Below are 14,629 nucleotides of genomic sequence, written 5' to 3'. Positions count from 1 at the left end.
TTCTTTCCCCACTTACAATCTGTGTTCCGATCATACCAGGTTCCCTGTCCTCGCCCAAACATACCATGCTGTTTTAGACCCACACACAAGGTATTGTTTCTGCCTGGCCTGCACTTCCCCTTCCACAGCTGATGCGGTATAGGACAATAACAATATTCATAATAGTAGTAGTAGCAACTGCAAGCATTTATATGCAGCTCACTATGTTCCATGCACATTGCCTAATAAACTCATTTAATCTTCACAGCAACCTTAAAAGGTAGGTACTACTATTAGCCCATTTTAAAGATGAGAAAACTGAGGTATGGGAGGTTAAGTAACTTACCCAAGGTTCACAGTGGCAGAGTCAGAATCTGAACTCGGTTTGATTTGACCCCAGAACCTGGTTTGTTCCCAAATACAGTGGTTATAAGCACAGGTCTGAGATCAGATGGTCAGAGTTAGAATCTTGGTTCTGCAATGCATTAGCGGTGTAACCTTGAGCAAGTTGCTTAAATTTCCTAAACCTCACCTTATTCATCTGTAAATGGAAATATAATGGCTGTATATTTATCAGTGTTTTGAGAGAACTAAAGTAGATATTTCGTGGAAAGTGCTAAGTGCAGCACTTGGCATGTAGAAAACCTTCAGTAATTGGTAGCTGGTGTCATTATCTGCACATTAACATAAACAATGCATTAACATACATGGTAATTGTGGTTGAATTAATGCTTTGGCCTCCACAATACTATTTGTAAGGTGTCCCTCACCACATCTGTCCTGAAACACAGGCTTTCTTCTTCCCCTCATAAAGGGGAAATGCCAGAGAGAGTCAAAAAGGGCTTTCGGGGATCACTTGGCCCAAGCTCCTCATTTACAGAAAAAAGAAACACATCATCTGGGAAGGTCAACTTCACTTGCTCAACTTCACACTCCGCAGACAGCGGCAGAGGTAGGGCTGACACTCAGGTTGTTCCCTGGTTCCGGGGCTAGTCTCTTTCCCAATCCACCTGCTGCCTCCCATCAGGAATTCTGTCAAGAATCTTACGAGTAATAAGACATAATCAAATAATCAAAGTTCAGAGAAGCTTGGCTCTTAACACAACCGTTACAACTATCTTGGGTCATTGCCTCTCCATTAATTCAACAAACTGTGAGTGATTTGGAAAGGGTGAGTACAAAGCGCTCATGCGTAATACGATGCAACAGAGGAAGCTGGTCATGGTTGTGGGAATCATTTACTGTGGGAGTCATTTAAGTTGCAGATTGTCACAATTAAACACCAGCCCTGCCCACATTTCAATCACAGTTCCTGGTGAAAAGGACCGAGGCAGGACTTGGGCAAGACCTTGAGGCTCTGAAAAGATCATGGGACGAATCCTCTTTCCTGCCCCCATCCCCCACTATATTCAAACTCAAAAGCAACTTATAAAATGTAAACCCAATGCAGTTCTGATGCCCTCCAAGATATTGCCAAATTTTTTAAAATAGCAAATAAAATGAAAGTTTGGAGTTTCGTTCTTTTTTGAGCCCCTTGCTGAGTAGGAGCCCAAACCCAGTGCTAATATTAGGTCACTAAATATGAAATGTCCGATTTCGAATCAAAAGTGTAGCTTATTATATCTCAAACAAGAAGCGGAACAATTAATTAAAGTATGTACCTAAACTATCCACACAGTTTTGCCATCTTAACAGTAGCCTGTTTATGCCAGCAGCGAAGAAGCCTGGAGAACGAGTGGCGATGAAATCACAAAAGACATTTTCCACAGCTTGTTGAGAATTCAGTATTTTTCCTAGCAAGAAGTGGTCCAAGCCTGGAAGAAGTGGTAGTCAGTTGGTGCAAGGTCTGGTGAATAAAGTGCATGACCGAGAGTTTCCAAGTCTAGCTGCTGTAGTGTGAGCAGCGTGTTTGTGTAACATGGGGTCAAGTATTGTCTTGCAAGAGGATTGGCCTGTCTCTATTGACCCATCTCAGCTGCTTAATCACGAGCATTCTCATCATTTTGTCCAGTTAGTTGCACTAGACATCTGCTGTAATCCATTGGCCAGGTTTCATGAAGCTGTAGTAGATAATATCAGTGCTGGAACACCAGACAGACACTTTTAATTTAGCTTTTTTTGATAAATATTCAGTTTTAGACTGGGCTTCGGCACTTCATCTTTATCCAACCATTTTTCCAAATGCTTGTGATTGTCAAAAAGAATCCATTTTTCATCACACGTAACAATACGGTGTAGAAATGTTATGTCATGACAGCAAAGAAAGGCAAGCTTCAAGATGATTTCTCTTCTTTTTTTTTTTTTTTTTTTTTTTTTTGAGACAGAGTCTCACTTTGTTGCCCGGGCTAGAGTGAGTGCCGTGGCATCAGCCTAGCTCACAGCAACCTCAGACTCCTGGGCTTAAGCGATCCTACTGCCTCAGCCTCCCGAGTAGCTGGGACTACAGGCATGAGCCACCATGCTCGGCTAATTTTTTTGTATATATATTTTTAGTTGGCCAGATAATTTCTTTCTATTTTTAGTAGAGACGGGGTCTCACTCTTGCTCAGGCTGGTCTCGAACTCCTGACCTCGAGCGATCCACCCGCCTCGGCCTCCCAGAGCTAGGATTACAGGCGTGAGCCACCGCGCCCGGCCTGATTTCTCTTCTGACGCTTGTTTAATTCATGCAGTACCCATCTATCCAGCTTCTGCATCTTGCCGATTTGTTTCAAATGGTCCAATACTGTCGGAATAGTAATGTCAAACCTTGCTGCTAATTCACACATAGGTTGAAATGGATTTGCTTCCACTACAGCTTTCAGCTCATCATTATCCACCTTGGTCTCAGGTCGCCCACGTAGCTCATTTTCAAGATTAGAATCACCAGAATGGAACTTCTCAAACCATCCATGTACTGTGCATTCATTAGCCACATCCTTCCCAAACACTTCGTTGATATTTTGAGTTGTCTGGACTGCATTTGTTCCATGATGGAACTCATATTCTAAAATAACACAAATTTTTGACTTATCCATGGTTTCACAAAAATAGCTCTAAAAAAATTTGAAAGATAATCACAAGCCAAAACATGTGTTTGAAAGATTGAGGATGTACCTTCACAATAAAAATAAAACAAGAGGTGTCAAAGTGAACTGTCAGAGATATCAACTATCAAATTTAGTCCTTAGGAAAGGTACCACACTTTACATTTCATTGCAATGTTAAGGATGCAATGTTAGTGGTGCTGTGCTTGGAATCCAGTTAAAAATGCAAAAATGAGAAACAGTAGCCACCACCTCCCTCCCCAGTCACACAAATATACTAGCAAGTATCATGTCAACAATTTGTGCACATGGGCAGAAGGAGACTAAGCTCTCAGAAAGGACTTGCTGTGTCCCATACACCAGTGATGAAGCGACCGTAGATAATGTTTTCAAGAGGGTGGACAAGTCATGGCAAAAAAGTGAAAGAGAGGGTGAAGAAGAGGATTTCCTGGAGCATAAGAAGTACCCTTAAGAAGGCTACTTGGGTCTCTGAGCACTGATGGACTTAGCAGAAAAGCAACAACTTTTGCATTGCCCTGCAGATCACGTGGCCATGAGCAATGACTCCAGTTTTATGCAAAGGATTTAGTGACCCAAAAGAAAGCCAACATTTTAAGAGGACAAGCTCTGAGGGTCGCTGAGGGAGTGAATACTCATTTCACCCTGGATCTGCCTCACTGTTCCTGCTCCTCTGTTAACAGCACATCACAATACTTGCTGTGCATTAAAGGCTCCACCTCATCACCAAGGAAAGTTTAAATTGTAATTCAGCTCTGTTTCCTGGACCATGTGCCAGTCATTCTGCTAAGCATTTCATGTGCATTCTCTCATTTAATCTTCAGAACAATCCTACAAAGTATATGCTATCAATAGCCCCATTTTATAGACACAGACATTAAAACTTATTGAAGATTAGCTGTTACTGTCCAAGATCACACTCTTAGTGCCAGGGCAGGGATCTGATGCCAAAGGCCATGCTCTTAACCTCTAAGATGCACCCTATTTAAAAAGTCAGGGAGATGCAGAATATAGTTTAGAAAATACAGTTAAAACACATTTAATGCCATTGGTTTCAAATACCATTCTCCAATAAAAGGAACGAGGACTCTTTTGAAGAAATGACTGATTCTAGGAATGTTTCTAGGATTATATATTTTCTGAGGCAGGAAATAGACTAAATTACCCTGGAGCATCTTGTAGTGCCAGAAAGTAAGAAAGTGCTCAAACAAAGTTACAGTGACAGGCATATATCAAAGGGACACAGGAGTCAACTGAAAGAGCTCCCAGTGGCCAAAGTTGTAACAATATGAGCAACAAAATAAATAAAACAATATTGAATTATAATCCAAGGCAAAATATAAATATTCATGAGTCCATACTGATATAAATAAATAATTGAATAAATAAATTGGGGAAAAGAGACAAATCTCCCATGCATAATAATTCCAAATAATTTATGTAGATAGCTCTACCCTCAAGGAGGTGAAGTATAACTTCTCCTGGGCATGTGCTTGGTTTCCAAAGAGCAAGTATAGAAAGGGAGAAAAAAAGAGTAACTTTATGGTGGAAAAACCTAGCAAATCCTGCCTCGGCCCAGTGATCAAGGTCAACATCCACATCAATGTAAATCATTTCAGTGATGTGTATCCTTGACATGATGTCATGAGAATGGCACTTTACTTCTGCGATCTTCCTCCCCAAAGCCCATCAACCCAGTCTAACTATGAGAAAATTATCAGACAAAGCCAAACTGAGGGACATTCTAAAAAATAACTGACCAGCACGCCTCAAAATTGTCAAAGTCATCAAAAACAAGGAAAATCAAAGAAAATCATAGCCTTGAGGCACCTAAGGAGACATGACTACTAAATGTAACAAGGTATCTGGGATGGGATCTTGGGACAGAAAAAGGGACACTGTGTAAAAACTAAGGAAATCTGAATAAAGTATAGACTTTAATTAATAATAATTTATCAGTATTGGTTCATTAAGGATAGCAAATACTACACTAATATAAAATATTAATAATAGGGGAAACTGGGTGTGGAATATTGGGAAATCTCTGTACTATTTTTTCAGTTTTTCTGAAAATCTAAAACTGTTCTAAAATAAAACTTTATTAAAAATACAACTGAAATTAAAAGCACTTAAGAGGTCAGCCTCTTCTACATAAAAAACAGCTATTTAAAATGTCTCCTTCTTGGGATTCTAGTATTAAATTTAATCCCCTTTGAGCAAAAGTGCCTCCAGCTAGTTAATATTACCACCTATTTGGTCACTAACTTCTGGCGTGACTTAGATTAATATACTAAAACTAGGCAAATTTGCCTCAATGCAAATGAGGACAAGGAAATCTATCACTTTCCTTAATATTGCTGTGCTGCTGAAACTCAAAGATGGGGAAATTGTGAAAAAGTCCAAAGTGGAAGTTGAAGTCCTTCCGTGATGTGCTGGGCAGCAGTGTAGCACTAATGCTTTGTCAGCAATGCGCCCTCGTTTGGGGGAAACCCCTGGCTTCGACAATAATCCCTTTCCTTTAACCATCAGTCATTTCTCTGCATGTCCTGAAATACTTCCCTTTCTCTCCCTCTCTCTCTCTCTCTCTCTCTCTCTCTCTCTCTCTTTATTAAAAGAAACTAAATACATGAACCAACAAGGAGTCCACTATCCCTAGACAAAAAATGAGAAAGGGTCTTTGTCCTTGTAAAACTTAAAGATCAGGTTTGGTGACAGCAGGAGAAAGGAATGGGGGAGCAGAGAGGAAGGGGCTGGCCTGGTGGCAGCAGGGTGTCACAACGGTGGTAAGAAGCACAGTGGCTCAAGGAGAGATGCCTTTGGATGATTCAGAACCCACTGGGGAAAAGTGCAGAGGGGAAGCGCCCAGGGGCTTCCCAAACTACTCATCCCAGACCATTCCTTCAGCCTGTCGGGGACTCTGCCACCCCATTCATTGGTCCTGGAGCCCCATGTTTGAAGCTGAGCACTGTAATTGAAGAGGAATGTGAGATAGAAAAGGTGATCAGAATAGGCAGGGATCTAATAAGAAATCACATGAGGCGCTTCCTATCCCCACAGGTGTTCAAGTTCAGGGATTAGCACGAGTATTGAGAGACTTCAAGAATCGGATGTAAATTCAGATCACAGAAAAGTAAAACATCCCTGCAAGCCCTCTGGTCCTGTAAGTCCAGGAATGGCAGAAGGATCTGAAGATAAGACAAACTTTGGAGAGAGGGGGCAGGAAAAGGTATGAGTGCTTTCTTCAAAGACTTGGAGGCTAACACCTGTAGGACAGAGTTCTAGTCTTCGCTCAGCCACAGACTTGGCCACCTGGGAAAGTCACTTCTGGCCTCTCCCCCTCTCATATGTAAATACACAAGGTGCCATCTAGAGACTATTCCGGGATAGGCTGAGTCCATTTCATTTTATCTTACTATCCAAGGTTCTTTTAAGGACAGGGAGCCTCAATTCTCCTAGATTTCAATAAGCAAACATGTCTTTCAAAAAAATGAAAGACTAATGCTTACGCTTCAATGGAAAGGAATTTATGAAGACCAGAGGAATAGGCCACAAGAAGGAATTAAGTATTCACACAGGTTACAATTGGATGACCTTTGAAAATACTATGCTGCATGAAAGAAGCCTATCACCAGAGCCCACACACTATGTGATCCCATTCATATAAATCTAGGGAAACCTACAGGGACAAAGTAGATCTTAGGGCTAGGGGAGAATAAAAGGCTAATAGCTAAACCTTACAGTGTCTTTTTGGAGGTGATGAAAATGTTCTAAAATTGACTGTGGTGATGGTTGCTCGTATCTGTGAAGATGATAAAAACCACTGAAAGTGGATGAACTGTTTGGCATGTGAATTCTATTACAATAAAGCTGTTTTAAAAAGAAGGCCACAGACAGGGGTAGCCTAGATGACTCTGGAGTCCACAGCATCGTGGTGAGAGGTGTTGCTGTCACCGCTGTGACCTGCTCCCATGGGTCCTTGTACCTCCAGACCTCAGGGAGCTCAGGGGACTCGGGCCCAACTCCCATTTGCAGCACCTGGAGTGGCATCTCGCCACAGAGGATGCTACCAGCAAACCGTGTGGCGGTTCTAACCATTGCAGACATCTGCAGAAGCCACTGTAGAGCCCATAAATAGCTACAGGTCTGGCCACTGGGCTAGGGTCCCCATCTGAGCTGGAGCTCACCCTTCTAGCCCTTTCGGCCATGCCCACTGGGGAGATGCACACGGGACACTGGACAAGATCAAGAGAGAGATCATTTTCTTGGCCTCCTCTGCCTAAAAGCCCTCCCCGTGCACTGTTTCCTGGCCTCAGCAGCCCAGGGCCTGTTCCCAACCTCGGAAGGAGGTGGGAGCTTCACTGGTTCATTCTCTGACCTCCTCTCCCCTCCCCCATCACCCACCTCCTCCCGCCACCCTGGCCTGCTCCCTGTGCCTTAAACACGCCACATATACACCTGTTGTGGGAGCACCCTTCCTCCCGGGACCCTTCCCTCTCCTGCAGGTCTTGGCTCAAATGTCCGTTCTCCACGAGGCCTAACCTGGACACCTCATTTAAAATTCTAACTCCAACCCCCCTTATCCCTCTGTATTGTTTGTCCATAGCACATATCAGACCACGGACTTTCCTTATTAAATGTATTGCGTGTCTTCACTGTGGTAAGAGGCACGGGACGTAGCTTTTGTCTGTTTTGTTTACGCAACACCTAGAAACAGTAAGCATGTAATCAATGTTTGTCAAATGCCTGAATTCCCTCTATATAACTTTGGCTTTCAAATGGAGTGTGTGAACTACCATAAGCCTACTATTATCAGGGGCTCCTTCTTCACAATACATCTTCTCCTAGCCTCCAGAGCCCAGCTAGAGAGCCACCAGGCTGAGGTTAACTGCCCTCCCACCTACCTGAAATAATGAGCCTGTATCGCCAAATCTAATAGAACCATCACCACTGGTTTTTTCCTACCTTTTCTTCCAAAGCACCATTACCAGGCTAGACCTCAGAGGATCTGGGAAAGGATGGCTCTTCATTCTAGAATTTGCTCACCTCTTTCAACAACAGTGCCTTCTCCTGGCTAACTAGATTTTCTTTTTCAGGAGGCATCTGCAATCTGTTTACACAGGTTACCTCTACTAAAAACATCATAAAGTGGGCTTGGAAAATACAAGCAAACCCTTTGCAAACTCTCATCTAGTAATTCTCTGTTTACGTACTGCTTTGCTTCCCAGAACTATAAACTCCCGGAGACAAGAGACCGTATGTCCTGATCACCGCTGAGAACAGGCTCATTAGTTGTCTCTAATTATTGTCAGTATTATGCCGTTTGTCCTGGATCTCGGTGAATGAGTGACTTGTCAAGCGTATGCACCCATGAACCAGAAGGGAACCCAAGACCAGCCAGAAAAGATTCGTGGCACCCTTTGGTGGGTAGATCTGCCCAGTGACCGCAGACTCTCCCCATTCCCCAAAGTTCTGCAAAGGACAAAGGAAAAGTAAAGCTAAAGGAATAGCGCTCCCGGATTCCTAGCAAAATTCCAGACGCAAAACAAAGCCTGGGCTGGGGGCAGGAAGGGGGCTTGGGAAGCTGGGCCGAGGGCCACCTCTGGTCTCCCAGCACCGCCTCGGCCTGTCCGAGCGCCCCCTGTGGGTCCGGCGAGGCTGAAGAGAAGCGTTTGGCCGGCGTAGACAAGTCCGCCCGCCGCTTCACAGCGTCCGAGGAGCTAGGGGAGCGACCCCCTAGACGCTCCAAGGAGCTAGGGGAGAGACCCCCTTAGAGGCTCCGACGCCCAGAGACGAAGAACAGGCGACTTAAAAGACGGGGCCGCGGGAGGGTCAGGCAGGGGCCGAAGAGAGCCGCGCAACAGGCCGGGGAGGGGAGCACGGGAAAGTTGGGGAGGAAAGTTCGCAACGGGGAACAGAGAAACGAACAGAAAGAACACCGGATCCCCGCACTGAAGCCGCAACTCGGGGCGCGGGTGGGCGCGAGAGAGCGGCACAGGGGACAAGCGGCGCGAGCGAGGGGGCTCCGCGGAGGGCCCGGCGCCCGCCTACCCACCTGAGGCTGCCATGCCGCGGGGCGCAGCTCACATGCCCGGCTCGCGGCGTGCCCGTGCCCGGAGCCCGGAGCCGGGGCCGGCGGCGTTCCTGGGCGCGGGGCGGGAGGGCGCCGGGCTCCGCGCAGGATCAGCTGCGCTCTGGCGCTTCCTCCGGACGAACGGCAGCGAGGACTCGCCGCTAGGGCGTGTCCACAGGGACCGCCCCGCTCGGCCCCGGGCACCTGCACCCGCGGCCGTTGGGGAGGGGAAGTGAGAACCCCGCGCGGGCCGGGACGCTGGCCAGCTCCCCCCACGGCCCCTGCTCGAGGGTAGGGAGGAGGCAGGGGGCTTCGCGCCACGTGCGCCCCACTCCGCGTGAAACCAGCCCTGATCGGCCACCCAAGGGCGGCCCGAGCTGATGTTGGGAAGGGAGGGAGGTAGGGAGGGTTGGACTGCCAGGCCTCTGGGCCCCGGGGTCCGGGGTGTGCTTGAGCACCGGCTGTCCAAGCCACCTCCTCACCCCTGGGGTTTGTCCCTAAGCCTCTGCTGTCCCGGTAGGAAGCGGGAGGGGGCAGGAAGAGGAAGAGGACGAAGGCTGGACACCTGGCCCTTGAGTATCCTCCAGTGACCTTTACGCAATTCCTTGGACCTGGTCTCCTGATGGCACATGAACATTAGTTATCATCTCATATGTTAAATGTATGATAATTATCACTGCCATTTAATCTGTTGCTCTACCCTGGGCGGAGTGTCTCTCGCCCTACACCCATCATTGCATTGCATCCTCATAACCACCCTTTGAGGTAGTGCTTATCGCTGTCCTCATGCTAGAGCTGAAGAAACAAGCCAAATACCTTGCTCAGACTTGCACTGAGAATAAGTGCTCCTGTGGTTCAGTACCAGGCCTGTCTGGTTCCAGAGGTACAGCTCTTGCTTAATTAACCCTTGCACTCACCCGCTGCCTTCTTGTCCTCCCTTTGCTGCTGCTGTATGGATCTGAATAGTACATGCCCTTGGAGTCAACCACCCAGGGTCCAGAGGACAGACCCAGAAAGCAAGAAATGAAGGAAAATTAGGATTCAAGTCTAGGTGGAAATAAATGAAATGGATTTAAGAATGGAGATACCAGGATGAGGTTATATATTAGTTTCTCCTGTTGCCATAATAAATTACTACAAATTTAGTGGGTTAAAACAATACCAACTTATTATTTTACAGTTCTGTAGCTCAGAAGTGCCACATGAGTCTCACCAGGCTAAAATCAAGGTGTTGGCAGCTTTAGGTTTCTTTCTGCAAATAGAGAATATGTTTCCTTTGCTTTTTCAGCTCCTAGAAGTCACCCACAGTCCTTGGCTCGTGGCCCCTTCCACCAATCTCCAAAGCTGGCATCCTAACATCTTTCCCTGACTCTTCCACTGAAGCTGCACAAGCGGATGGGGCGAGGGGATAAAAAGTCAGGGCCTGGCCTTAAGGGCAGAGCCCAGGGGAGATACTGTCTTAGGGACCACAGGCACAATGGTCTGCAAAGGAGACCAGGGTGGCCAGAGAAACAGGACCAAATAACAGAGGCCAAGGAAGGAAGGTTTTGAGAGAAGTTTGTCAGTGGATCACCATGTGGGTCTGGAAGAATGAAATCTCATATAAAAACAGCAGAGCACTGAGGTCACCGTGACATTCAGGACACCAACCAGGAGCAGTGAAACCTGGACTGCCAGAAGATGGGGAGAGGGAGTGTGTAGTGAGGAAAGGGTCTTGGAGCAGGGGCCAGAGATCTGGACTGAAAGACAGATACCCCAAATTCTTACCTTGGCCCTGCACTTATATTCCCCTCTTGCCTTGGGCAAGCTGGAATTCCAAAAGCCTTCTGTTTCCCTGCTGTGGACAGTGAGGGCATTCCAACTCAGACAGTGCCAGCGCTCTGTGGAGAATACTCTGTTTGGAGAATCTTGCTTGAACACTGGTCTTCCAGAGTCTACCCTCTTCCTTGCCGGAGTCATTTCTATTGATTGTGTGTCCATCCATTTGAGGTCAACTCCCCTGATGTCCCCCTGTTCAAATGCACAGTCCTCCTTTCCAGCTCCAGATGTTAGGGAGGGAGTGCCCTTTCCTGCCTCCTAACCAAGAGGATTTGGACAACTCTTAACCTAACTCTTAATAGTTGTTAGACCATTAGAGGGCATCTGCCAGTTTCAGTTAGGGTCATGGGTGTTGGGTCAGTTGTCCAAACTCTACTCCCACTGCTGCATACATTGACCTCTGGAATTTGGCTGGGGAGAAGACTCAGAGGCCAACACTCCCTTGGTAAGGGGACTTTCCTAGTGTGTTTGACACTGGCAATTCCACCCTGTTTCTTTGTATAGCGGGTGGGGCCAGGTGGGGGAAGTAATAACTGGTTTTGTGCCTCCATTTGGTGGGTTTTGCACAATGGGGGGATGGAAGCAGCTGCCCCTTAGCAGGGCCCAGCTCAGCGCCGGTGCACTGGCTCTTCTGGGCAGGCTCTGCGGTCACTCCCTGCAGCACTGGACCAGGCAGGGAGGCCAAACAGCCTTGAGGAAGGATGGAGAACCAGACTTGGCTGCTGCCCTAGAGTCCTGTTTGGCATGGCAAACAGGAGGGGACAGAGAGGTCAGTATGTGGCATCTAAGGCATACGGGGGCAGGTAAAGGGGAAGAAAACCCTGTTCCTCACATTTTCAAGATGTTATTTCATAATCCCCCAAGACTGGGACCAGGTCCTTTCCATGGTTATCAAAGCCTCACTTGCTAGGACAGAAGGTAGAGGTGCAGGAGTGTGCCACACATAGTGGATGCTCTTAATTCGTCTTAATTCTCTTAGCTATCCTATGAGAAAGGTGCTAATAGCACAGCCATTTTACAGATAAAGAAGTTTAATAAATTTTGCCCAAGGGCACACAGCTAGTAATTGCAGCACTGAGTTTTGAACCCAGACAGTCTGGCTCCAGAATCCATGCTTTTGCCCACTAGATTAGGTGGTAAATGCTTAAAGCAGGCCCTACTGTGACCTGAAGGGCCCCACAAGTCACCACTAGCCTATGTTGGCACCACCTCCCATTGCAGGTGGCAGGAGAATAGCTGTCTGTCGCCTGTGACACTGTCACCCCAGCACTGCCAAGATTACCCTACTCTCATGCGCCATGAACATCTGGAAAGAGCCCTCCCTTGGAGCTCCCATAGCATCCCCTACTCCCTGCCCTCGTCACTGCCAGGGTCCCATAAGACCATCAGCCCCTTGAAGGCAGGGCTGTGTCTCTTTCACCACCCCATCTCCACTGCCCACCACTGGACCCAGCAGATGGCGGGTGTTCAACAGCATTAATTGTTTGTTTTTAAATCATCAGGTTTAACCTGCTCATTATACAGATGAAGGTACTGACATGCAGGTTAAGTGACCTGCCTGAGGCTCCACAACTTTCATTTGAAGGGCTTGTTCTTTGCTTTGTTGAGGAGACCAAGGAGGCTCAGGAATGTTCATACGGACAGGGTGGAGTGCATGAACTACGTGGGACAGGCAAGTGGGACATCACAGGTGGGGGTGGGGAAAGGGGTTCCAGAGTATAGGAACTTTAATAAGCCAAGGCAAAACCAGGTACCCTTTAAAAACCGTTTATAGACACACTGGCTTTATAAAGACTGCTGCCCTTTCTACTTGCTTAAGATAGTTTCAGCCCAGCCCAGTAGGGCATCTTATCAAAACCCAATGCTGGCTATTTGGGGACATTTGTAGCTTTTTAGGAATAAGTAGCTTTGCAAATGAAACCTAGAAGCCTAGCCCTCTTGAAAGAGTGGGACCTCCTTCCCTGCTCACCAAAATGGTCACTCCCCATGAAGGCTCTGCCACAGCCCAAGGGCCCCTCCTTGGCCATTTTGGACAATGGCAGTGCCTGTTTCCAGGCCCTGGATGTCCAGTTCAGAGAAACAGAGTGTTGGGCACCTGCTGTGTGGCTCCAGTAAGGTAATCTGCCTGACCCATTGTCACTTGGTTAATAAATGTCAAAGCTGGATTTTGAATTCAAAGCCATTCAGGACATACGAGCTGCCTCGCTTGTCATGTATTGTGATTTAAAAGCCATGCCAGCTGTTTCATGGTAATGCCATGATCCTTAACCCCAAAGTTACCCTAGTAACAGGAAAAAGGAGTGTCACAGAGATTGTTCGTTGCCTACCCAACACTCATTCTCCCCTTGTTTCTTAATAACAGAATTTCAGTTTTATTTGAGGGCAGCAATGTGCCCCACTGAAAGACTCCATTCCCCAGTCTCTCTTGTAACTCAGAGGAAGCTGATAAAATATAAATGGGAGTCATTGGCTGGGGTGTCTAGGAAAGTTCTTTATAAGAGGCTTAACTCTGTTGGAAGATACCCTTTATGCCTTTCTCTCTTTCTTTTAGTTTCTGCCTGGAATGTGAATGAGATGGCTGGAGATCCAACAGCCCTCTTAGATCATGAGGCGACCGTGTGGATGGTAGCCGTACTCTAAGAACAGTAGTGCAGAAAGCTTGGCACAGCCCGATTCCCTGCTGACCAAGGAGCTCCCAGTCCAGCTCCAGGTTTTTCACCTCCGCTTTCTTTTACATGAGAGAGAAATAAATATATCTCTGTCTTCTTTGAGCCATGATCATTTGGCTGTTCTGCTATATGTAGTCAAACCTAATTCTTCACTGATAAGGAAATGGAAGGTAATGTTTATGAAGCACTGCCTATGATAATTCATGAACTTTCTTACACTATCTCAGTTAATTCTCACAACGGTTCTGCATCACAGATGTTATCTCCACGGATGAAGAAACTGAGAGTCAGTGATGTTAGACAATGTTTCCAGGGTCAGTTAGCAGGCAGCAGAACTGGATTCAAACCCAGGTCAGTTTCAGTGCAGAGTCCAGGACTTTTCCATAGTACCATGACCTAATGGATGCCTTCCAGAGCACTGATTTGAAAGTACTTCCTGAGGACTTGTGGATGTGCTCAAGTCGGGGCCACCCATGAATCCTTGGCACGTCGAGTCATGTGCAGATGGTGCCTTCATTTGTGCATGAAAGTGTATCTTGCACGTTTTCTACTTCTGCCTTCTGAGTTGCTGAAGCAAAAAGTCTAGGCAGCTGTAACAAAAATGTTAGGACTTGACCTCATAGACTCTTAGTGTGTTAGAGTTGGGAAAGATCCTAAGAGGTCATTATTGGACACATGTGAAAACTGGGGCAAAGTGACCTTTCTAATACATTAATATTTTGAGGTGGAAGCAGAACCAGGACTAAAGCCTGATCCTGACTCCTAGTCTGGTGCTTTTCGCTATATGCAACCACCTATTTTTTTTCTACTAGTACATTAAAAAAAAAAAAAACTGTAGAAAATCTCTTCTTCACCTGATGCTTTAACTTTGTAGCTCTTTTCCATAAATCTACCACTAGCTACTGGAGGGTTAACCCAACCTTGAATCCTTGGGATAAGCTTTAAGCTTCACTTGGTCATGATGTATCATTCTTTTGAAATATGACTGATTTGCTAAGATTTTATTAGGGATTTTTGCATCTATGTTCATGGAAGATATTGGTCTGTGAT

At 46.3% G+C, this 14,629-nt stretch overlaps 1 protein-coding gene across 1 annotated transcript in view; it reads right to left on the bottom strand.

Moving 5' to 3' along the window:
• The window catches only part of PIK3AP1 (phosphoinositide-3-kinase adaptor protein 1), a 107,086-nt gene extending 97,871 nt beyond the window's left edge, over positions 1 to 9,215 (bottom strand). Inside the window, exon 1 of the mRNA XM_045568744.1 lies at positions 9,075 to 9,215. Coding sequence (XP_045424700.1) covers positions 9,075 to 9,087 — 13 coding nt within the window. The 5' untranslated portion in view covers positions 9,088 to 9,215. The remainder of the gene's footprint in view (positions 1 to 9,074) is intronic.
• Positions 9,216 to 14,629: the final 5,414 nt, after the last annotated feature.

The sequence above is a fragment of the Lemur catta genome, chromosome 14, assembly GCF_020740605.2.
Source record: "Lemur catta isolate mLemCat1 chromosome 14, mLemCat1.pri, whole genome shotgun sequence".
Classification (NCBI taxonomy): Eukaryota; Metazoa; Chordata; class Mammalia; order Primates; family Lemuridae; genus Lemur; species Lemur catta.
The sequence above is the reverse complement of the archived record's forward strand: the minus strand, read 5'-3'. Positions and strand labels throughout refer to the sequence as shown.